The following is a 25,498-nucleotide window of genomic DNA, read 5'->3' as shown; positions in this document are numbered from 1 at the left end:
CACTTTTCCTTTCAATCTGACCTATCTGTAGCATTGTGCATCCAGACAGGGTCAAGGCCATAAACTACTCAAGAGGTATTTCTGCTTTACCATTACGCCTGCACAGGCAGCTGCAACAGCTGACACTAATCTGCTTAGCTGGTTTATTTAAATCCTACTTATTTTTAAATATTAGCTGACCCGAAGCCATCCAGCTGCGCTCCCGTCAGCCCGACCAGCACCTACTCCTTGCAGCTCCTCTCTCCTACCTTCAGCTGGGCAGCAGCTTCTCCTGGGAAGGGTCTAACTGAGACCGCCAGGTTTTTCTCAGTGTTTTCCTTACCCAGTGTCCCACGCAATGGGCCCTGCCCTGGCGGTAGCAGCAGGGTGCCCGGTTATCTTACCAACTGCACCTTGAATGCCTCTTGTGGACAGAAGGGGAGGTTAGAGGAGATGCCCTCCTGGCAGCTGGAAGCATGAGCGAGTGGGAGTGTTACCCGCTGGACCCCACCTGGGGAGATGAAGTGCCTGCTGTATCACCCGAACACTTGCAAAAATCTCTCTACAGGTTGTTGCGCCTAAAAAGGTCTGTTTTACCAAGCCGTATAAACTTGGGCTCAAATAAATCTAATCCGTCATAAAGATAGATTAAAATGAAATCTTGGTGGATATAAAAATAACATTTTAAAGTCAAAGCTCAAGAATATCTCCCTAACTTCTTATAAATCACCATTTTATAGTACTTCATTTTAACACATTTTCCTCGGTTTATGAGGCAAAAGAATACCCTAATCATGTGGCAGCCTCCGTGCACACCATTACCTGTAATTTTAGACGCCTGCTTGATTTCTTTCACTCTGGAAATATTCCAGTCATTTTTCACAGTATCATGCTTAAAAAATAAAATGCACTGAACCTTCTTCTTTCATAATGGCCAGCTTTTTCCCTCTTTAATCGTCTTACAGCTCCCTAAAATGTGGTGATTTATCTATGCTGTGTGCAGGACCCAGGTGTGTTGCACATTAGAAATGACTCAGTAAATAAGCCATACAGAGAGTAGCTGGGGAAGTGAATTTTAAAAGATCGTTAAAACCACTTAACATTCAGATCTTACCATTTCTCCTCTTCCTAAGCATTTGCAAAATTTTGTTTGAGCAGTGTTGCTTTGTACAGTCAAAAAAAAAAAAAAAAAAAAAAAAAAGAATGACATGGAAAAACAGTGGGGTTTATGCAGTCTTTATACAAAATAGTGTTTGATTATGGGCAGGAAGGGTAGGATTGATAGCTTATTGCAAGCTACACAGTTTTCTTGGAGTTGAGTTCAGCATGCAGTTGGTGTATTAGAACAGTAATATGTGTGGTGAGTATTCTGACCCTCTTACTTAATGTCCAAATATTTTCTCCAAGAGTTTTTAAAGGCTGGGGTTAATTCCCATGTCTGTGTAGCCATACAACCCTACGAGATAGTTGTTTCAATACAACGGAGAGGCGCAGAGCAAGCGGGGTCAGAGTGAGCCTCCTTACGTGGATACTGCCACTGCAGGTAAAGCAGCCACCAGGTAAAAGCAGGTTTGAAGGAATTCATGGGCAGGTTTGAAGGAATTCATGGGTTTTACGCTCAGATGTTCACAAGCACTTCATTGCTTTATGTGCAGTAGATTAAAGTGGCCTATCTTTGATTTATTTATGTCACTAAATGTCGTGTTTGGTTCATTTGTTTGTGATCAGTGATGACACCAGGAACCGTGCTACAATGCAGTATCAGAAGCACTGCTCACTTTCAGTCCCGCCTGGTGCAATGCTGACCCTTTACAGCCCCAAAGCAAATGGTGCCCCATGTACATCACCAAAAAAATAAGCATACTTTGCTGAGAAATGATACCCTCACTAGGGTTCTCTGGTGCAACTTGACAGATGAATAGCTGTGTTAGGAGATGAATGACACTGCTTGATACCGTTTATACCACCGCTTTATACCATTTAAAAAATCGGAGTTAGTTCCTAGCCATTTGGTGATGGATGAAGGCTGTAGGGATGTCCAGAGCTTGTGCGGACATGGGGTCTTTTAGGACTATCGTACTGGCCTAAGCCCAGTTCTGTATGGCTCTAGAGGGCTAAGTCAGCACAAAAGACCACCTCTTCCTGAGCAATGCTGCTACTCTACTGAAAACTTTCAAAGAGAAACTTGTATTTAGTCAGCATTTGTGGGATTCCCACCACTGCTTGCCAACTGAAACAGATGCAGCGTTCTTGCCTCATATCCAATTTGGGACCAGCTTTTATTGACCCGTGCATTTAATCTTACATTTTTTACTCTTGCCTGCCTGAGATTTTCTTCATAAATCTGGGTTTATTCCTTTGCTTTATTTTATTCTTGTTAATCCTAAAAGTAAATCTGTCTTTGGACCTTTTGGCTTGAATATTTGATCTACTATTTGCATTTGAAAAGAAGAAATCTTTGATATGGTCTTGACCTTAAAGATTTTGAAACTCAGAATCTACATGCTAATGCAGCTACTGATCTCTCCTGCTGAAATAGGAACCGCAGGCTCCTTCAGCGAGGCAGCAGCTCCTGCCCGTGTTCTGCTTTTTTCAGAAACATGCTTGACAAAAAAGAACACGTGCAAAATGAACATTTTATGTTGCCTGGAATAATTTTGAATCCTGTGCAACTGAAATGCTTTCTCGAACCCTGGAACAATTAGGAAACTCTTTACATCCAAAATGAAAGTTCAACATTAAATTGCAATCCCATAAGAATAAACTGTGCGCAGCCAGGTATGGGAATGTCTGAAGACGGGCCAAACAGCACGGATGGTCTGTTGCAGTGGTGCCTAATGCTGGCACTGAGCACAGCAGTAGGGTCAGACTTCCAGCTGTGCCCAGGGATGGAAGTGCAGACAACTCCTCACGCTGCACAAGAACTGTAGTTTGCCATAAGCTATTTGGTGCTGCACGACAAAAAGCAATGTGAGGGGGCACATACATCAGCGAAGCACAAGGCTCCTTAAACTCCATTTGTTGCTATTGACCAAGGCACGTAATTGTTCCTCTGATGCTGCGGATTGATTTTTGCATGAAATTGGAGTCATTCCTCATTCTGGGAGGAAAGGTGGCACCTATGGACTGAGATTAAAGGCACAGGTCTGGCAGTATGAAGTACTGTGCAATCAGCACTGGATAAGATATCTCTAAGAACCATATGGGACAGAGGAGTGTGCACCTCTCCCACGCCCAGCAGGTAATATCACACTTTTGGCTCTTTGAAGGGCCCTCGCTACAAGGTACTTAAGGAAGAGGACTTCTGAGTCTGTGTTAGTCAGTAAAGTACCATTTGCAAACATGCAACTAAATCATACCAAAAAAAGATTATATGAATCCAGAATAGAGGGCTAGGGGTGGTACAAACCTTGGCTTGCTTGATATCCCACAGGCTTTGTCAAAGACTTCAGTGAAGCCAGAATTTCACTCGATGCATTTAAAGTTTGTTTTAGATGTTGACAAATTCCCTGAAGATTTTTAGTGCCTTTCCCATTGAAGACCAAGAGGTCCTTCAACTTGCTTTTTGATTAAGCTTGCAATTTGATGAGATTCTAATTTATTTTTGCACTGATTCAGGCTGATAGGGTAATCCCTTGTAACTCATAGCATGATGTGGCTTCCTAGTATGAAAGGGCCAGCACAGTGGCCCAGCTGATAGCAGTGCTCAGCGTTTTAAGTCCACAGTAGGGTAGAAAAAAAAGTGCAGCAAGGGCAAATTTTAGCAAATTGTACATCAGTGAGATATTCTGCTTTCAAACTTGGATTTATAAACTTATTGTCATGCCATGAGAGAAGTAAGAAGCTGTGCAGGTAATTAAATATTTGCCTTGGGGGATTATTTGCAGTTAATTAAAGCCACACACTTTCACTGCATACCTTTTCTACAGATTATTAAATTTGGATCAGATGTTAACAACCCAGCTTTCTTGCTTATCCATCAGAGATTATTCTTGGCAAGTTTCAAGAAGAGAGTTTTGCCCGGGCATCCTTTGGTGTGTTGTAAGATCTGCTCTGCCATGTGATAGAAAGGGACCCTCTAGAAGTAGTGCCATGACAAAACTGTCATAAAGTAATTTATTGTCATGCGCTGTAGGTCTTTGCATGCCATAGATCACTAGGGAGTGGCTCTGGTCAGAAAATGTTGTTTGACACACAAAAATTAATGCCCGGTGTATACGAAGACCACAGATAGAGTGTAGGGGCTGGATTTATACTGTCTGATTTAAAACCTCACTGTGCTACTGGTTCAGAGTATGGCTTTGGGCGCTTCATTTGCTAGTCTCCCTGAAAGCAAAAGCAGTCTTGGCCACGATAACAGCCTTGGGAGTTCTGTCATCTAGTGAAATGAGGCCAGGATTTGCAGTGGGATTTATAGGACTTAATGTTTGTCAAGCTAGGGAAAATACAGCCATGAAAAGCACTGGTATTGTTATTATTATTTTTTTTAAAAAAAGTCATTCTATTTATTAAGTAGGTGGTCCACTGTGTTTCTCCTAGCTTTGTGACGCTCATTTCATTAGAAATAAGAGTCTCAGTAGCACTTCTCATTTTTCTTACGTATCCTTTCTTGACAACTCCTTGTCTAAGGTTTGTACCGCAGGCCAGAAACTGCTCAGTAAGTGTACGGCTTCAGAAATCAGTTTGAATAATTGAGACCCACGAGTATGCTTCTGTAGTGTGCGAGTCTGTGGTTAAGCAGCAGGAAGTGCTGTCCGAGTATCAGAATGCCAAGAATGAACCTCGCACCTAAGGGCCACCAGTGTCTGAGGAAACAGCTGGACTTTTCCAGCACAAAAACCGCTACAGGACATGTGTTTGTGTGTTTGCTGTTTCCTCAGACTCCCTGAAAGACTCCAAAGGCGCGCAGGAGAGTGACCCGGCACATCCTATGGGGTGCGAGCAAGATCAAGCCGAAGGTAAAGTTTTCTCTCAAAATTCTTTGAGACACAGATAATGAACCAGTTGGGAGCCTTAGTTCCTCCCATTACAGCATCCAGTGGGTTTCAGCCTGACCTCTGCTGCCTCAGGAAAATGCTGTCAGCAAGCAGAGGTCCCATGCCACACAGGCCTGGTGCAGTAATTGTTGGCGTTGCTGGCAAAGACACATCTCCAAGTGCGTGGGCTTCTAACCATATTGATCCAGAGGGCATAGCGTTGTTGTTGTTGTCTTTTCCTTCCTTTCCATTTTTTGTTTTCCCTCCCATCATCATTCTAAAAGCCTGTGGGGTGATTCTATTCCTTCTGATAAGCTGACCAGCAAGCGGGGGTGCTTTGCAACAGCTCCTATGAGAGCCAGTGTGTAGAGGCTGAGCTACAAAGAAAGGAAAAAAAAAATTGGTTCCAGGTCAGTTGTGACCAGACGTTGAACATCCTTAATGCTTAGTAGGTGGTATTTTCATATATGAAATAGTTCTAACATTGTTCATTTAATAGCAAAAGGCATTTCATGGCTGAAGAGTTCGATGCAGCGTGTTAGGTTCGTGCCGTGCCTGCCAAACCTGCTACTGCATGCATGCAGCCCTCGCACTGATGTCATTTTCAATCTGTCGTGCTAACAGGACAGCAGGATGGTGCTGCAGAGGAGGAGATGAAAACTGGGGCAGATTCCCAAAGCTCCTGCATGGAGATAGAAGGTACTGCATATGCATCACACTGTTATTGCTTAGATCTGAGCAGTAGTGTTGAAATTCCCTTTTGTTTTCCGTGCTTCCAAGAACAAAACTGTGGAGCTGAATCATCTTCTGGTAACCCTGACTTCAGCCCAGAGCAGGGGAGTAGCTGTGGGTTCTCAGTGACATCGGATGGCTTTTTAACGACTGCTTCCATTAGAGAAAGAAGTGAACACTGTGTGTTTTGTTCCTCTCACTGAGTGCTGGAGCCCTGTATGTTCAGAGCACAGAATGCTCTGTCCGCTGACCAGTAAAATGTTAGAGTGCTTGTGCCCCTGGGCTTGTGATGAGTCCTGGTGAGGGATGATGCTTTAAGCTAGTCATGGGGGGCTTTTTTGTGCCCAATCCTAGGAAGCTCAGCATACTGGAGGGTTGAGGCCTTGCTCTCATCTACTGCCCTTTGCATTTCCCCGAGATAGATAGTGTATCTGTGCTCTTGAGGGAAAGGATCCTTTTCCTTTTCCAGTGTTTTTAATGGTAATCTCTCTAGTGTATGTTAATCCTTTTATACAATGTACATTCTGAAAAGTCTTAGTGTTCATCTTTTTATCAAATTTATTCAGAGCCATTGTTGAACCAAGAAGACACAACAGAAGAGGAGAAACCTTTGATTCCCAATGCAGAGGAAAAAGAAAAAGAAGGAGGAGGAGGAGCACAAGTAGAAGAAGAGGAAGGTAAGGTTGCTTAAAAAAATAGAATGAGATAGGGAATTCTGCTGGGCTCACATTCTGCTTTTCTTCTGCTTGTCAGGAAACATGGTAATAGCACGTATAGAGGGATTTATTGGAAAAAAAAAAACAACACACCAACTTCCATATCTTTGAGTGTTGTTTTGATATACTGGATGTGCAGTCACGTAGGAATATAAGTGTAAGAAAGTGTACAATCAGATTCTAAAGTGATTTAAAATAAGCATACTTCTCATTGTTTTTTGGTATTAATGTGCTGATTAAACAACCAATTTCTGTTCATTTAAGTATCCTCTTGATCACATTCACTAGAAGCATCAAGAATATTTACTATAAATAGGCATGCAAATGAATTGTGAGGCCATTAATAGAGATTTAGGTAGTAATTAACTGAAACCAGTAATTCTAATAAAGAAACCAATATTTGGAGCGGGAGCACAGGGTCTTGCTGAAGCAGGATTTTTTTTCCGAGAGTAAAGTATTTAAATCCTTAGTAATGCTTTTGTAAAGAAACTTAGAAGTTTAATTTTCTGTGTTGGATACTCTTCTGGGAGCATTACATTCAGTTCACCATTTGTAACAGCCATGTGGTTATGTAAAAAGAACATGTTATGTAAATAATTCTCTAATTGTAAAGTCACTGCAAGTTAATAATTATATGGTTGTCTTCCGTAGAACACGGAGATTAATTTTATAGTTCCAAAATAAAACCCAGACATGATTTTTACTGAAAATTCAGGTCAATACTAACTGAATTGTCCTAATTATGAACTCCTTTTCCTAGCCACTTTGACAGCAACTTAATTACAAATGTGTGTTAGTAATATTGACACTTTTCTTCACAGCAAACCCCAGTTAATAGAACTTCTGTTCATATACAGCTAACCAGTATTTCTGCTCCTTTTTTTTTTTTTTTTTTAATTGCTTAGCCAAATTAAGACTAATCACATCTCTTTATTATCAGTCATGTTAATAGTATCGGGTTTGTACCATATTACTGACAGTGAAAACAGAATTCCTGTAATCCTTACTTCAAATCCAGGTATATGGTATTGCTCTACTTCAATTGCAAATCCAGGTTATGTAATATGAGCTCACTCTGATTGCAAATACCAAAGTCGTTATGTTAATTTCCTTCTAATAGAAATTATTTACATTTTATTTTATGCCTCATCAAAAGCAAGTTGGACAAAATGTACTTTCATTATTTGTGCATTTCCTTCCCTTTAATACTTGAGTGTCCCCTACAGCTAGTGGCTGTCATTTAGTTCTCAGTGGAGAGATTGTATTTCACCATCTGTTCTACCTACTATTAAAATATGCAACATTAAAGAAAAGAAGGTAATGTCAGAAAAGGGTTGTTCTTGGCACTTTTCCTTTTCCTGCCCCTGATTTAAAAGGCTCAGGTACTAAGTAAAGGGTTCTTTCCAAACATTGTGGAACGTGTCCCTACAAGGGGGCTCAGGTATTGCTCTTGAACAAGATCAGTCTGATCCAAAGCTTACTGAAGCTCATAGAAAGACTCTCATTGATTTAAGTGAGCTTTCGATCAGCTCCTTAATAGGAGGAGATGCTGTGCTGAGTCTACGTGCGGGGTAATGGCACTTAGGTAACTCCACAGATACTGTGTTTAGCTTTTTCTGAACATACTGGCTTTGTGTCAGAGAAAATAAATTGGTTTGGTTTTTGTTGTGTTGTGGTGGGTTTGTTGTTGTTGTTTGGTTTGGTTTTGAAAACAAAATGAAGTTAAGTCTTTCCCTTGCATTGTTTCATTCTTACATCCACAAGAACATATAGGGAGGAACCTTCAGAGCTATTCTTGTCAGATGCTTCCCATTCTGTGGGCACATTGTCAGCCATGTGAGATTTGAAAGTTTGCCACGATGCAAGGTGAATCTGGACAAGGAGCTGAAAAAACAGAAAATCAGCTGAAGTTCAAGCTGATAAAATAATACATACTTCCCAAAGAGAGTCTCTGTTTAATAGGAAGAGATTACGGGGCATAAAACAGAGATATAACAACATTTCAGGTAACCCAAGTGCTATTGCATAACCTAATTCTTTGAAATTGTTTTCCAGCAGCATCCACAGTACATTTGGTGTACAGTAAACCAGCATATTTTTGCATAAGAACACTTGGAAAAAGGCTGATGTGGGGCTGCAGTTCCCATTAAATAGAAATCCGGTCATAAAACTGAATCCTAGGTGTCACAATGGTGGTTTTGACCTGTATTAGCTCTACATGCACAGCCCTGCGTAGCAACTACTGATCTGTAAGCTATCTGCTCTCTCTGTTCTACATCTGATTTTTTCCTGTTGTGTTACCAAGCTCATCCTGGAGCGAGGGGTATCACGTAACTGCCTCTGTGCTCTCTCTGTCTCACCGGGAGCCATTAGATGAATGGGAGTCCACTGTGACCTGTGCTGTCCCCAGCGCTGGAGCTGTGGAATCCACTAAATTGCCAACAAAGATCAAAGTCCCTTTCCCAACCTAAAGCTAAATTTCTGCCTAGTTACTGATGGTGCCTGCTAGCCTGCTAGATTTTTTTTTTTCAGTGATCTGCTTTTCCTTGGGAAAAAAAAAAAGTCTTTCTTGATGGTTTAGAGGCATGTCTCAGTTTTCACAAACTTCTGACAAACTGTAGGTGTGCGGCTGATCAGCTCATCCGTGTGGTGTTGGGGATTTTAGGGCTTGCAGGGTCCTTTCTTGCATAGCCCACGTGGCTTCACAGCTCCAGGGTGACTCCATAGCCTGTAGTTTTACCAAGGAGCCGTGGATCCTGGCGCTCCCCAGGTTCTGGGGCGCCGTTCTGGGACTTGAAGGATCCAAGTTTTAGCAATTTAACTGCTCCATTGCCAGCAGAATGAAGTAAGCCAGATTACCCTGAAGAATGTAACGTTGTAAAGCACTGTGTGTGTTTCATAAAAACCTGGTGCGGCTTTTTCCAAAATCAGTAATAAAATACAGCGTGTGCCAATTATTCCCTATTTTCCTACTGTAACTTGAAGTTATATGTTATTAGGGAGCACCTGAAGAAAAAAGACCAGCTAAGATGCCTTTTCTGTTATTTTCCAACTACTATAACGCACCCATTCTAGTTCACAAAAGAATAATGAAAATATGTGTTTCTTATAAGATTAGGGAATATTCTCAAATCCCTTTATTAAAAAGCGGAGTCAGTGGTGATCGCTGACCTAGTTGCTGACTAGGGAAGTGTACGTGTTGTTAATACACCGCTTGGCAGCCCCTTTATACGTCCACCTAGAAGTAGTCCTGTCACGCTGTAATGATCACATGTTCAACATTTAGCTGCAGTTTTGCTCAGCTCAATTTTTCTAGGAGACAATTTCCAGCATGTCTGAATATGTAGCCATTTGCTACTCGAAGCCTCCTCTCCCTTCAATTTCTGTTTCTCTGTTTGATCATCTTCTGTATTTAGACTAAAAAATTTTGCCCTATGCTGCTGTTTGTAGGATTACTTGGGCTTGGCTTGGCATTCTTTTCCCCCTAAGAAGCAATTTTCACATCAACTCATTTCACAGCTTTGTTCTGACCACCAGAGCTGTGGGAGAGACCCTGACCTGGTGGCAGTGGGCAAGAGGAAAGCGGTGAAGCTGTTCTGCCACTTCTGCATGGTTTTGGTGATAGGCTGGTTCATGCCCCAGATGTGTGGCTGGGCAGCATCCTCCCTGGGAAAAGAATATGTTTATTTTCCTCTGGACAAGTCCCGAAACACAGAAGCAGGTTATTGCTGAAGCACAATCAAGCATCAAAGTGCTGTAATTAATGCCTATGAAAAAGATATTAGTGCCCGGGGATTTAGCTTAAGAGCAGGACACAGCCCATGCAATTAGTCTTTCGGTGTGTAGCTGCTCCCCAGCCTTTTTGAGTGCTGTGTGTAGGGGACTGCAATAACCACCTTGGTTGTGTATGAACCATGTGATCCTAAGGCAGGCTTGGGAAGGGACCAGAGGGAGGTTGACAGGTTTAGATCACGTGCAATGTACACGATTTCCTGCAGTGCCAGGCCTTTGGTCACTGCCCTTTAATGTAAATTTGAATTCTGCCTCATTTTCTTAGCTAAGCCTGGTTTTGTTCAACCATCTTTGTTAAATGAATAGATAGGTACCTTTGTAGCTACCATGCCATCCGTTCTTCACTTAACTGGATTTCCAAGGTAGTTATCCATCTGTACATTAGCAAAAGAGATCGTTTGACAGCATGATCTTGGAGAGAATTAAATATTCAGAAACTTCAAGGAGAAAGAGCTCTCCATGTTTTACAGTTTCATTTTCATGCGTTTATATGATTTTTACATGCGTTGGTACAGTTGCAAATATTGTCAAAAGAAATTACTTTCTCTGATGTGACATTGTAGTTATAGAGAAACAAGGTACTTGAGAAAGATCTTTTGAGATGAACCTGTCATCTTTATTCTTGAGTCATGGCAAGCATAACTGCCTTTTATTTCTTAACCAAACTTCTCAGCTTCAAGTGGAGATGGATGGGACATCTTAGAAGAAAAAAAAAAAAAAAAAGAGAGAGAGATGTTAATAATCTTCTGTATGCATCCTTAAAAAGACATACTTTGTTTTGCCTGGGGAGACAAGAATGCAGAGATATTTGGAGTGTGGTGGCTGCTGAGGAGATAGTTTAGAGGCTCCAACTCCTTTTATAAAGGTTCCCTGAAAAAGAAAGGAATAAGTATTCTGATTCAAATACACAGTGCACAGGTCTTTGATAATGACCCACACTGAATGGGTCAGATGACATTTTATGTGCTGTTGCAGAGTAAGTCTGACCATAAATTTGGAATATATCTTAAAAATCTGCTTCTAACATGCATTGGTAGATGGCAATGAGGAAAAAAAAAAAAAAAAGTACACCTTTGGGCCCTTTGCAGAAACGCTGATTGTTCTGGGGAAGTAGAAAATCGTGAATTTAAACTCACGTGTCTAAAGCTGAGCTAGAGATAGCAGACTGTTGCAAAGAATGTCACTGGAATTAGTTGGAGGTATGCGGTAACCAGATTGTCACTGGAACGCCAAAAAAAGTGCCTTCATCCAGGGTGATATCTTTGGGGTTTAAGAACTCTCCCTTTACATATCTTCGTTTTCTGGGGAACTTTACAAAAACTCAAAGCGTAAAATCTTGAGCAAGGGCCATAACTGTAGGCAGGGAAAAGAAACCTTTCAGCCTAGCCAGAGGTTCCTTTTGGAAGGGGAGGGGTCACAGGCTTTTCTAAGTTGGCAAACAGTATGTCAATTGTGATGAATGCACATAAAATGTTCTGCGTGGTTCTGGGGTTGGGGTGGCTTTGTTTAAATGCCTCTGAATGCAGGTGAGGCTGGCGTGCCTGCGAATGGCTCTGCGTGGGCATCTTCTGTGCTCCTCTTGCGTGTTGCAGCTTGGGGGAAAGGAGTGCTTTTTCTGGTGCCTGTGGTTATATTTGCCTGTGGTGGCTTTGTCAGTGCTGAACTGGGAGGTCTCCAGGCTCCGAGACTGGGTGCTAAGAACAGTCGCTTCAGTGATGATGAAGGATCAGCACGATCAGTAGGAGGAAGTGTCACTCGCAGGCTGTCGTGACCAGCAGTGTGATGGCTTTCTTTTTTTTTTTTTTTTTTTTTCATTTCCTAAGGACCGTCTGGTGCAGCAGAAGAAGAGCTGCACCACATCGGGCAGCACACAGTGCTCCAAATGATGTTCTGATGTTCCTTCCCTCCTCTGAGAGGCTGCAAGCGGGAAGCAGACCCCTACGAGCCTTCCCGAAGGGTGCTGCCTGGGCCGTACTGAGCAGTACTGTTTACTTGCAGGATGGGGTGGTTATTATACTGTCAGTATTCTGCTCCAGATACTGATTTCAATCTCCTGGGGGGGAAAGAAGTCTTTTTTTCTTTTTTTTTTTCCTGCCACAGAAGGAGTCTGTTTCTTTTCATTGCTCTCCATATATCAGGTACTAGCCTGAACAGGTGGTGCAAGATCAGTTTTAAGTTTTAATTATTTTTCATCTCTTTCAGTTACAAATGATATATTTTTTCTGGGTGCTTTTCTAAGAAAAAGTGGAAAAAGGAAGGAATTTTTCAGCTTAAACATTTTGCCTGCTGTCACGGTCGCTTTATGTTATCAGGCGTGATGGCAGGGTACAAGACAAAAAGGCAACAGGAAAGAAAAAAGAAACAAGAAAATGGACTGCTTTAGCAATGATAGTGTTTAAGGTTTACTGTGTGTATTTGATTGCTTTCTTCATGTCATTTTCAGTAATCAGAATAGAAATACTATTATGAATTGGCAATTTTTATTTCATTTAAAAATATCATCTCTTTGTTCCTTCTGAAAGCGTTGGCAGTGTGGCCTTTGTTTGGTTTAATTAACTCGTGTTACAGTACTGAACTGAAACACATTCAGCATTAAATCTAATAAAATAATTTTTAGAGCTCTTCCGTATACAGAAAATAAAAAGAGAAAAGATTAAATCCTCTGAGAAGCTTGAGGAGAAACTGGATATTTTTAATGGCATATTTTTGAAGTGCCGTTTACATTTTATTTTCATGGCAAGAATGCCAAATTAATATAAAGTCATAAAATTCCACCGAAAAGCAGGTGCTGTGAAGTCATTCTAAGTCCTCATATGTTTATAATATTATTACATGATGTTACATGTTTTGTACTTCTGACATACAAGGCTTAAAGGGCTTTAAGAGGCTGATAATGCCGTTGTAGTGTATGAAAACTGGAAAGATAATGCATATTTCATGTGGTGTTCAAATCTGCTAGTCCTTGGTTTTAGCTCAAATCTCCAGAGAAGCAGGGCTACCTTATGCAAATGAAGCACATATCTCTTTCAAATCATATCAAATGGCATCCGAGTGACAAGTGAAAGGAATACAGGAGAGATTTCGACACCCTAGAAACTTTTTCCTGTAACGTAAGTGAAAAAGGAGAGCTCGCTGACCAAGGCCTGTGGTTTTACAGATGGCATCATAGTTAATGATGCATCTGGAAATGAGGTGTAGCGCTTTCAGAGAAACAGTACCATTGTTTTAAATATAATATACAGCTCCAGAGGGCTCTGTCTGAGCAGTGGGTTTCATTCCCATTTGCAGCAATAGGAATTTCAGTATTAAGTAGAATAGATCCACCAGGCTGTTTCAGTGCAGTGGAGGTATGCAAGTAAGAATTTGATCTCTTGGGGACAAATGTTATGTTCCTGTGCCCTGCATGCTACAACAGGAGGCTTAATTTTGTTATGTAACGATTCATTTTGGACTCTGACCTTTAATAAAGTTTGTCCGTGACAGGATGTGCACAAGATCCAACTGAGATGGCTTTTGAAAATTCTGTGCTTCCCCATGCTTTATGTTGTATATAATGTACAGCAAGCAGAACGTGCCATGCTGCTCAGGTTGTTATGCTGGTTTATGCAAAATAAAATAAAATAAAATAAAAGCTAGCAATGAGGGTAGGAAGAGATGATCTGGGAGGGCTTTTTTTTTTTTTTTTTTTTTTCATTTTCATTTTGAGTACAGATTGAGAATGAAATCAAAGAAAGCATCATATCTCCTGAGATGAAAAGGTTCCCTGGTTCCCTCGGACATTCTTATTTGTTTTAGGGGGGTGGATGTATCGTCCCTTCTTCTGTGTCAGTAGCTTTATCACTGTAGTTGTGCCCAGCGGTGTGGGTGAGTAGTTTACCTGTGTTCTGTTATCAGAAGGGAGGCATTTAACCATTTTTCACACTATTGGCTGGGTCAGGAGACCTTCTTTTTGATTCAGCTCTGATCTGTGTTTTTCCTCTGCATGGCACTGGCTCTGCCAGGGAGGTACACTGGCTTCGTAGGTGCCCTGGTGCCCTTGCTTCTGGTGCTTGGGGAGGAAGGCTGGTGCTGTACAAGGAGAGACTATTACACCAGCAGGGGGAAGATATGCCTACAGCTTGTCAAGTGGAGACTGCAGTGATAGGGCCTGACCCAGACTGAGAGTAAATCTGCCTCTCACTACTGCTGGCCAGAGCAGGAAAAATCCCACATGATATCATTCAGATCTCAAAGCGTTATCATTTCCTCCTACCCCTACATATCCTCTTCCTTTGTGTGCTTGTTACCCATAATTTTTAGGCAGCAGGCTTTCTCTGCCCTCACCTTTTCCTAATGCAGTCAGCAGGTGAGCGTTCTCTCAAGCAGATCTCACCATCTGGAAGAGTTTTCCTGCACTTGGTTGGCTTTCATCAAACTTCAACCTCCAGATGAGCTTGAGGTCACTGCTGGTATACCTGGCCTCTGGTGTTAGCCCAGCAGCCCGAGCTGACCCAGAGTCTCATTGCTGTGAATTATCTGCCAGGGAGGAAGCTAGCTTTTGATCTCTCCTCCTACATCTCTGTGGCTGCACCCATACCTTAATCGTGCCATAGTGGTGCCTCAACGTATTGGTGCGGGATTGCAGCTGTTTGGGACTTCCCTTTACCTTATGGAAAGTTCAGCTTGTCCTTTTTTGAGTCTTCTGTGAGCTCCAAAGACCCTTTCCTGGAGCACTGCTGTGTGCTGTGAACGCATTTTAATCTGCAATTAAACCAGTGCAGCAAAAAAAGGTGTTCTGGATGATGTGCTTCAGGCTGCAGCTGTAGACAGTCTGTGGGCAATGGCAAAAGCAACCCGTTTTCTGTTTGAGAGGTCCAGGCAAAATACAAAGAGTACGGAATAGCATTGTCTTTTACTTTCCCTTACATTTGCTGGGATGCCCAAATCAGTCGCTACCCGATTAACACTGTTCTTTCCTCAAGCATTTATTTTTCTTCCAGATTCAGATTTTCCTTGTGCTTTCTATCCTAAATTTGAAAATCCATCACTTTCCTCAGCTGGCAAATTTCAACCGCAAAAAGCCCTTCGTTATTGTTCCACTGGTGCAGGATCCATAGCTTGAAACGTTGGAACACGTAGGCCTTTTGTCTCATTATTCCATAGATTGGATGTGTAGCCTGGTTTGTTTGTTTTTTCCCTCAATCACGAGTGTGAAGGGCATAGCTCTGCCAGCAATCATAGCTACCACAGAGGCCAAAACCTCCTTTATTCCATTTACAGCATCCTGTCAAAAAACACTTGATACTTACATTACTTGACAGCCCTTGAAAGACAGCATGTTTACACGTTCAGCATTTTCTCGGTGGAGGAAATAAGCAGTTGCTTACAGGCTCTACCTTTCTTACCTGGACTGAAAATCAGTTAAACTGTGTTCTGGATTCTGAGAAGAAAAAGTCAATAATCTTTTCTCAGTGCCCCCTGGTTACAGCTAACAATGGTATACAGTTAGGGGGTCAGCACGGCAAAGTCACCATCTCAGTGCCAAATCCTATCATGGTTACAAGGTATTTCATCAGTTAAAACACATTCGCTGGGTGTGTTTGTATAGTCTGTCAGCCTGAAACGTAGCACAAAAACATCAAATGGGCACAAATGGAGATACCTCAGGTGCTTCAAAATAAGATGTCACTGTGCTGAAAAATCGGTATCTAACTCCAGCAGCTCGATTCAAGGAAATTAAATTGCCTGATTCTTCCAGCTGTCCAGGCAACGAGGAAGATTAGCAGAGAAGCTCACGGACTAACCGGGGAGGCAGTCAGCAAGGCATGTCTTAGCATCTCTCCCTCTCTGGGGTGCAGGTACCCGAGCGTGGCACCTCTGTCAGCCAAAGATCCAGCCACCAGTCCGGAGAGGACAGAAAACTGAGCAGGACTTGCTCTTTCAGGTGTAGAACAGCTGTGCTGCTTGTCGTTGCGCTTCTCCCTGAGCGTCAAAAGGACTCTAACTTAGACAGCATTCACTGACAGCAGCCCATCATGCAAGGCAAGGGTGGAGGGGGCTTTCCCCCATGGCTGCCTTGCAGGGATCTCTAGGACACAAGGGTCAGGGATTGAGTCCTTCCAGCATGGAGAGGGACTCAAAAGCGGGTTTGTTTCCAGCCTGCTCAGCAGGGTATGAGGCCAACAGTGAGCACCGTCACTGTCCCCCTCCCTTGCTTGCAATTGGATGCTCGTGGCCGGGAGCTTTGAGTGGCTGCTGTGCTCTCATTGCAGTTCAGTTGCTGGCCCTTCCTCTTGGCTTCTCACCTCATGGGTCCACAACTTCTTGGCCTTGTCCCTGCCAGCACACCCAGTCCTTCCTGTGAATGTCTGGAACTCATCTCTGGTGGTTGCATCAGCCTACAAAGTCGGATCTCTGACAGAGGCTAGAGTTGTCCTCTCATTTTCTCTGGCCTCCTCCAACGGACAGCAGATCTTTTCCAGTTCCTCTTACGTGACTGTAGATAACAACTCCCCCTCTGGTCTCAGAGTGCCAAAACTGTCATCCTCTGTGGTTTTGTCTGTCTCATCTCTCCTTCTGCCAAAACAATAACTACCCAGTGCATAGCGAGTACAGCTATTATGGTCACTTTATGCAATTGCTGTTTTTGTTGATGCTTGTCTCATCCCTGATCTGCTTGCACAAACCAGAGTCCACACTGGATGGATGGCTCAGTAACCCCACAGCACTCCACAGCATCGAGGGCCAGCTGGAATAGAGCTGCTTTTCAGGATGGTGTCCAGAAGTTCAGGTGCTCTTTTAGTTTGGTTTTGAATCTTCTGGTCCTGCAATGCTAGAAAGCTTGCTCAAAAATGGAAAAGTAGAAAAAGGAAAAAATCCTCAAAGAATATTTCTAATCATGCCTGCTTCCAGCCTTACATAGGAGGTAGAGGGGAATAGATTTTCTGGATGTGTTTCTGCTTGCAGCTCCAGCTGGCTCTTGAAGTATGCGAGCATGAAAAGCAGATGATAAGTACGTATATATCCGGTACCTATCTAAAGGAACCAAAGTTATCTTAGAAACTGATATATACAGAGATTACAGTATCTGCTAGTGAAACTGTTCTCTCTGCCATTAAATGCAGCCAATGTTTAACAGTACTGAATAAAAATGTGACAGTTTAAGACACAGCAACTCTTTCCAAATGAACCTTCAAGGAGAACCTAGGGGAGAAAAATGCACATTGAGATTTGGCCGAAGAGCAGGGCTAACACCATTTGTTCTTATCAAAACTGCTGCAGCATATTTAATGGCCGCAGGTAGTCAGGGCCTGGGTTTTCTATCTGATCTTGGAGACAGCAGTGCTGTGTGATGTGTTAGATTATCAGTACTGCTTTCATGTGTTAATGAGGTCTCCCACCCAAGGATGCATATAGCTTTCTCTTGTGCAGCTCGTGAATCAGACTGGATCACAGTGCATGGCCGAAATAATTGGAGAAGAATGCATGTGTGGGAGGGAAAGAAATCAGCTGCACATCGTCGCATCCCAAGGCAAGAGTTAGCGAAGTGCTAACTCTTTTTTGGCACAGGTTTGGTCACAACTTCTGGTGTCAAAAGCAGCTTGCTCTTTGCTAGCCTGCACCTGTAGTCTGCCGTAGCCCCATCCAGCTCATCTGAGAGGAGAAGGCAGGGGAGGGCTCCTCATTGGGAGTGCCCTGGCGCTTTTGCAGCTCATGGCTGACAAAGCCATTTAGTACAGAGATAGCTCAGATCGTGCTCCGGTGTGCGAAGTTTGCCCTCTGAATGCTGTGATTTTCTCTAGCCAGTCTTGGAGATGGGAAAACACAGATGAGGCGTAACCGGGCCTGAAGAGGCTGGAGCGCATAAGCTGCGTGCCATATTGATGAAACACCTGGGGCATTCATTCTGAAACCTAAATGCAGGCTGTTCACCTGGATTGCCAAGTACAACAGAAGCTTCCTTCTGGCTGGCAGGGTGGTATTAATTTAAACAGAGCACCATCTGCAGGGCCTTGGAGAACAGCAAATGGGAGGGGAGAGGTAGGGAGGTCGCCGGGAAAAGTCTCTCTGCGATCCGGGGGCCTTGCTGCCCCCATCCATTACCTATCACTTCTAATTAGCAGACGTCTCTCAGGGAAAACTGCTCTGATTCACTTTCTTGCGGATGCTTTCCTTGCTAAGAGCTGTTGTTTTTGCTGAGCCTCCTAAGCTTGTTTTGCAGGCTTTCACTGGCATTCGGAGCAGTAATGGTCTCGGTGACCCAGTAATTAAAGGAGTCCTGTCCCTCCTCGCCGCAGAGAGCTGCCCCTTTGTCCTTTCTCTTTCTTCTCCCTGCAATGCCACTACCAGATGGTTGGAGATTTTTCACCCTTTCAAAAGCCTCGTGTTTTTCCCATCTCATCAAGCATGTCTCAGCCTTGCTTAATTAGCTTAAGGCTGTTCAACCCCCCTCCTGGCTCCCCCTGATTCACCCCCCAGGAGATCAGTTAAGGACCTGAACAATTTCAATAAGGAGCTCGGAAAGCAAATCCTCAGAGGCTCAGCATAGCTGCGGGCGGATGTAATACCAGTGTCGGGGATCGGTGGTTTGTTCTTTCTTCTCTCCCTTCCTTCCGTCTGTCCATCCTCCCTTCCATCCTTCCCCCCGTCTTTCCTTTCCCACCCTTCTTCCTCAGAATATTCAGGGATGCCCCTTGGCAGCGTTCGGGAGCCTTTGGTAGCTGGTCGCGCTCACCCTTTAGGCCGGTGCCAGAGTGCTGTTGCTTTTCATCTGTTTCAATTACAAAGTTCCGTTCGGGGCCCCCTGAATAAAGGCTAACATAATTAGCTAACCAGTGTTAAGAGACTGTTGGGTTGGAGCGTTTTGGTTTAGTTTGTTTTGTTTCATCGCCTAATTCCTAGACTTGTTTGAAACCAGCTCGTGAGCTTTATTTACAGATCAGAGCAGTTGAGATGAAAGGCTGGTTAATTAACAGAAAAATAAAATCGCGTCTTGCTTTGCTTTTGACATGGAGCAGCATTTGTTTCTGCATTGTCACATATGCACTTTTATTATTAATCTCCAAGCTTTAGCTATACAACTGCAAATGAGATTTAAAACAAAACAGCTCCCTCCCTCCCTCCCTCCCTCCATCCTTCCCTCTCTCCATTCCTATAAAGCACCGGGGAGAGCTGCTTAAACACATGAAGCACAGATTTTGTGGGGGATGTCGGATACCTCAGAGGTACCTGTGGGCAGTTGCCATGTAACTGAATGCAGTGTCTTGTGTTTCACATGGACAGGCAAAGGAGAGCACCCAGCCATCAGATGTTTGCGTCACTACAATTAAATGCCTACCAATGTAGCCACTTATATCTAAGCCATTAAGGTGCCATTAAACTGTAAATCCACGACACTGTCTGTGGATGAGGGAGAAGTGTGGGAGAAGGTTCTTCACAACCATGCAGGATCCCTGCAACTTTCTTCCCAACACTCCCCGTCACGGTGTGCACAAAGTGGGTGTTAACGGGTGTGCGCTGCCCGGAGGAGAGCAATGCTCTGGCTGAGGCTAGGATGAAATGCTGCTTTTATGCTACTGCAGTTCTTGGCATTTTTAAGGCATCGAGGGAAATAAAATGCAAAGAGTGTGCTCTAAAAGAACACACGATGTAGCTCTGTGTCATGGGGAAGGCCTGTGACATTGCTACCCCTGTTGAAGTAACTCGGGATGTCATTAAACCAAGAGGAGCTTGATTCCCTGGTGTACTGACGGTGCTATTTACAGACCACGCGGTAATCTTTGAAGTGCTAACTGGCTCTTTTATTAAGAGAGATGCTGTGTTTTTCTTCTGTGTTTGTTTTCCCCCAAAAGAAATGTTAGTATTTTTATGATGGCTGCTGCTGCTTACTTGAGATCCTCTGTGTAAAGATAACGAAGGAGTTATGTGACCTGACATTCTCCCTGGGAGTGTGCTCAGAATGAAGTGAGCCAGTGGCATTTCCAAATCTGCTTTGAAAGTAGCTGGTTATGTGCTTTGTTTATCATAATTGCTAGTATATGCCACTTCTCTGGTGTTTTGTACCTTCTCTTAATTGACTGGAAGGTGCAAAATCTTTGGGCAGAGACCCCAGGACCTGAAGGACTCAGAACAACAACACGTGAAGCATGGTGTGCCTCCAGTGGCACGGTGTGGAGACTTAACCACCCCTCCTCCTTTTTGGTGCTTGAGGTCTTTTGAGGCTTAGGTAAGGTTTTGTTTTATTCTGCTTTCACATTTTTGCAAGACTGTTTTCCTCGCTCAAACCTAATGTGTGTAAATCTGGGCTAGCCTCTGCTGCGTAAATTCCTCTTCAACTCTTAGCATGCAGTGCTTACATCAAGGCCAGCCTTGTCCAATACTCCCAAATTCTGGTAGGTATTGCCAGGCAGAGGATCAGTGGCACTCTGTGCTTAGGACCCTCATAAGATTTTCAACCTGCTCTGGGCATTGTCGTGGGCGAGTTTTGTGAATCAAGTCAACCCGTTAAGGTACAAGGGTTATTTGTCTGCTCTTGCCCCCAGATACTTGCAACAGCTGGTAACTGAAAGGCTACAGACTTTAAGCATGCTTCATTTAGGGACCAATTGTTGGGGTTTATGGGGGAATAGCAGGGTAACAAAGTAGGACAGATACTGTATCTAGACTTGCTGGGAACTAACAAGTGGCTAGGCACAGAGCTGCCTATTCTCTACGTGGCCGGTCCTTTAGAGTCCGTGGTATTTAAAATAGATGCAATGGGAAAAGAGCTATCCAAGGGGTTTATTTTATTTCTCTGCCTTTGTTGTCTACATAGAAACGTCCTGCAAATAGTTGCGAAAAGAAGTTGTTGGAGGCTCCTCAGACTGTTTGTCAGGTTGATGGTTTTTAGCGCACTGAAGTGTAGTAAAAAATGGAAACTATAAAGCAATATAACGTGAATTGTCTAGACCTTTAAACCTACTCAGGAAATCAAGATATATATGTATTTTTAAGGAAACTCAATAAACCTTGTTTTTAGGATGGTGAAACTGGCTGTTGACAGGGCTGAACATAAACACGGTTCAAGGCCAGTGACTTAATTCTAGGTGACACCACTCCTAATCCTTTATGGCTGAATCCTTCAGTTTTATCTGTGACTAGGAAAAGGTCTGTCAAGGCTGAAGTCACTTGCACCAGGGGATTAGCAATTTTTGCATTCTTTTGAAAGCTTCAGTAATTCCCATAAAGGTAACAGACACCGAGGCATTTGTGGAGACCGGGAGGGAGCAGCAATCCTTTACACTGGTGTACAAATTCTTTTGGAGCTGGACCACGAGAAACAGTGCACATCTGAAGCCTCCAGGTCTGACCCTCGTGCCATGTGCTGGCAAAAGCTCTGTGTTGTACTCTCGCTGTGGGTCATCAAGGGGAGGAGAAGAAGGGGAGAAGTTGCTGCTGGGTGACCCAAGGGTGGAATCACTATGTCAATGTCTCTCTTTCTTTTTCTTTTTTTTTTTTTTTTTTTTTTTTTTTAAAGCCTGGAATAGTTGAAAGTTGTCTTATAAAAAGGCTTTGGGCATCTGCAAGTTCATGAGCGAAGAAGCTCTTCATAATGAATAAATCATAAAACGTGGTCCAAATCCAGCAATCTGAAGGAGTTTGCCTTGAGGAAACGCTTTTAATGTATAGATGTCATCCTCCTTTAGTGGGACAATCGTCTGCTGCTATCAGTTGCTAATACAATTATTCTCTTCTGGCTTAATTGGCAGAGGTCTTAACTTTGGCGCTAAGATCACGGGCAGTAGCCTCTAAGTTTTGAGGCACCCCATTGTGGGAGGATGGCATTACGGAAGGGCTGAGGATTACAGTGTGCTAGCCTGGATTTTGGTACTTTAATGATTGTTGTGTCAGAGTATCTTGTAGCAATGGCTGCTGTATTCCAGCTGGCCCTCAGGACACCTCGCTGTAAGGAACCTTTGCAGGCCATCAGTTATTTAGGTGGATTTGGGGAGCTGTTACAGACCTGCTCAACAGTGTGAAGGAAAATTAGACTTATCTTAGTAGACTTGAGAGTCTGACAGTTTTCATGACGGACACCGGTTTTATTAGCAGTTCTGTAAACTCTGCTGTGGGAAGAAGAAGGCAAAAGCCAGTTTGTTAGTTATAATGTCACTGAGCTCTCTACACACAGGTCCTAGAGGTGGCGTCATCTTCAGTGCAGTGGGAATTGGCACTGAATTTATGAATCCCCGTTTAGGATGCCAGATAGGCAGCCTGATTTTCAAGAATGCTGAGCACATCCCAAGCATCCTATGAAGTGACACCCTTTGAAGCCAATTGGATCTGCTGGGTGCTTGGAGCTTTTGAAAATCAGGATCTAAACTCCATTTTAAAGTGCTCCTAACTTCAGTCACCTATTTTTGAAAATACTGACCTACGTCTGCCGCTATCTAGAACAATCCCTGTGTTAAAGGAGTGTTTGATGGAGAAAAAGGGATATGATCTCCAGTGCTAAAAGGAAAAATCCTGGCCTATTTGAAAGTATATTCTCTGATAAGAAACATATTCAGACAAAAGTGAAAGCCCCCCCCTTCCCCCCCCCCCCCCCCCCCCCATTTTCCATAGAGTTTTCTGCAGTCTGTGTATTATGTGGTTTATGGTTTTGGCCTCCAATTTCTATTTGGTGCCTCAAGATATAACTTGGCTTTGAGGAATCTTCAATAATTTGGAGTGTAGGTGAGATTGTTGAGGAAAAACTGTGCCAAAGCTTTCCAAACAAGTCGCTCTAATTTCTACCCAAAGTAATTTAAAAAAAAAACGCTCTAGTCACGAGCCACCCTTGGCATAACTCTCTATTTGGGTTTGCTTCCTTTTCACACAAGTAAGTCTCTGGTACATGTGAAATCCAGAGATTTCCACTAATCAAGAAAAAGGCAAAAAAATAATAACTCTGAATGCTGACTTACTGGAGAAAGAGAAAGAAACATTCAGCTTAAAGCAAATAATCAAATAATCCAGATCCCTGTTTTACAAAGCTGAGGTCAGGTGGGAAGTACTCTGGAGCTGTTTGGAGGGGGGAGGATTGTAGTTGTTAGTATTCTTTGCATTACATTATCCAAATGTAAATGTCTCTCTCTGATGTAGCATCCTAGTTAGACCCTAGCATTTATGAACCAAACAAAGGATTAAATGTGAAAAAGTTGAGAAGAAAAATCTGCAGCTCTGTCTTTTTGTAATTCTTCCCGAGAGCTGATATAAATGGAAGACAAATCAAAGGCAACAATAGCGCCGCACATTTTATCTCACACCCTGTGATGCATATTAGTGTTGTTTCCCATTGTGAGCCCGAAAGAACATTTACAATTTTAGAAAACACTGCATAATGGCTCTCCGCAAGGAAGAGAAGCAAGCGTATGACTGCCAGCACCGACACTTGCTCTGTCCTGGCCTGCAAAATTGTTTTCCTGGAAGCTCTGTAGCAGAAAAAAATTCATGCCTGGACTTTTGCCTTAAAATTTTCCCCATGCAATAGAGCAGATAGATTTGGTACTCAAAATCCAGTCAATGCCCCTGAAGTACTCCAGGAATGCCAAAAACTGATCGCTGTGCGGCGGTGAGCTCCTAAGATGCGGGTGGTAACACCCAGGGCTGGTGATGACTTTTCTGGGTGTTGCTTTGGAGAAATCTTCCTTTTTGTTTTGCTTTTTAGTGATTTGGAAACATTCCTAGTGTTGTGGGAGATGGGCAACCGTCAGGAGGACTGGAGCAAGTATTTTTGAGTAGCTAACACCAGCTACGCTATCGCGGTCTGGCTCTGCACCTCCCTCGCTCACCAGAACATCAGTAGTAAAAGCTGAGCAGAAAAGCACGATTGCCACCACCCAGCTGAAGCAACTGCGGTGGTAACTGGGCTGTTCCTTGAGGCTTGTCTCAGTCTGGGTGTATGTAGCATGCAGTTCCCTCTGGCAGTGCTGCGACTTAGGGACTTCGGCCCCTCTCATGGCTTACTTCTACGTGTGCTCTGTGTTGAAAGGAGGATGGGGTCATTCCCTGCTGGCATGGGGTACCCAGAGCTGAGCCCTGCCCTTGCCCTGGCCTGTCTGTGCCCAGCTGAACTCTGAAGGCTGCCGGGCCAGCACCCTGTAGGGAGATGCCAGGTGAGTGCTTCAGCTCTTCTCAGCTGAGCCTCAGCTCTCAGGGGACAAATGTGACCGGGAAATGCCAGTGAGTGGGGTTCCAGCCCTCCTTCCTCTCTGGAGGTAAAACTAAGGCACTTATTTTCTCTTGCCCTCCTACTGAATCTGCTTGCTGGGCTCTATCTTGTTTCAAAAAAAGCTGCAGGTATTGCTCAGTTATCTTAAGCAGTCCTCTGCTTGAAAGCCAGGCACCACCAATTTCAGCATTTGGTACAACGAATTTATTCAGAATATGAAATGTTTTGATGGGACTATAAACACCCCAAAATGAGAACCGAGTAGACGAGTGCCGAGTGGTGCTTCCAATATCACAGCGTGGTTGAGCTGACCCGGAGCTCTCAATTAAAGCGGGGCAGGAACAGCGGGTGCCTCCTTATAGTGCAATCGTGGTAAAATTTTTCTCTCACGTTCATCAAGTTATCGGTAGAAATGAAAAATGGCATCCGTGCTTAGGAGCTAATACAGCAATATAGCACTCGCTATACGTGTGTTCTTCCCTCAGTTCCTTTCAAGCTGGCTAGCATTGGCAGGCTTAGCGCTGTAGAGGAGAAAGCCAGGCTTTCACTGGAGAATTGGGTGCAGCAATCAGCGTTAATGACACCCTCTGACAGTGAAAGCAGCCCGAATCTCCAGCAGCCAGATTTCAGCAATGGCTTTTCTCCATAGGGCACGTGGCGCTTCCCGAGCAGAGTGGGGAGCATCGCCTTCAGGAACGCATCCAGCACTGTCATCTGTCACTCAGCTGTCCCCTTTACAGAGGGAAAACCACCCCCAGCCATTTATTTACAATAAATTTCCTACTGCCCTTGGAAGTAACTATATATGCACGCACACACATACATGGGCAAGTGTGTGTATGTGCATTGCTCAGACATCTGTTACATTTTGGGGAGTCACTGCCTAGGTCCGAAGCAACAGGTCTGAGAACAGAAACAGGTGAGGGTCTCAGTAGCAAAATTATGCCTTGACAGCAGATCTGTGTTAATCACCGTATAGTTGAAGCTGGCTGTACAGCTTCGGCTGTGAAAGAGTCAGAGCAGAACTCAGTATAAAAAGGAACACACAAAACAGCGTATAGTTCTTTAATTGTTTTTGAAAAAGGATCATTACCAAACATGTGTCTTGGTAGGGGAAAAAGATATGATGAGTA

The 25,498-nt window shown here is 43.5% G+C and overlaps 1 protein-coding gene across 1 annotated transcript in view; it reads left to right on the top strand.

Moving 5' to 3' along the window:
- MACROD2 (mono-ADP ribosylhydrolase 2) overlaps positions 1-25,498 on the top strand; it is an 856,291-nt gene that overhangs the window by 815,170 nt on the left and 15,623 nt on the right. Inside the window, exons 14-16 of the mRNA XM_084284713.1 lie at positions 4,860-4,937; positions 5,580-5,654; positions 6,254-6,364. Coding sequence (XP_084140839.1) covers positions 4,860-4,937; positions 5,580-5,654; positions 6,254-6,364 — 264 coding nt within the window. The remainder of the gene's footprint in view (positions 1-4,859; positions 4,938-5,579; positions 5,655-6,253; positions 6,365-25,498) is intronic.

The sequence above is a fragment of the Netta rufina genome (assembly GCF_964035555.1).
Source record: "Netta rufina genome assembly, chromosome: 3".
Taxonomy (NCBI): domain Eukaryota; kingdom Metazoa; phylum Chordata; class Aves; order Anseriformes; family Anatidae; genus Netta; species Netta rufina.
This window is presented reverse-complemented; position numbering and strand designations above follow the sequence as displayed.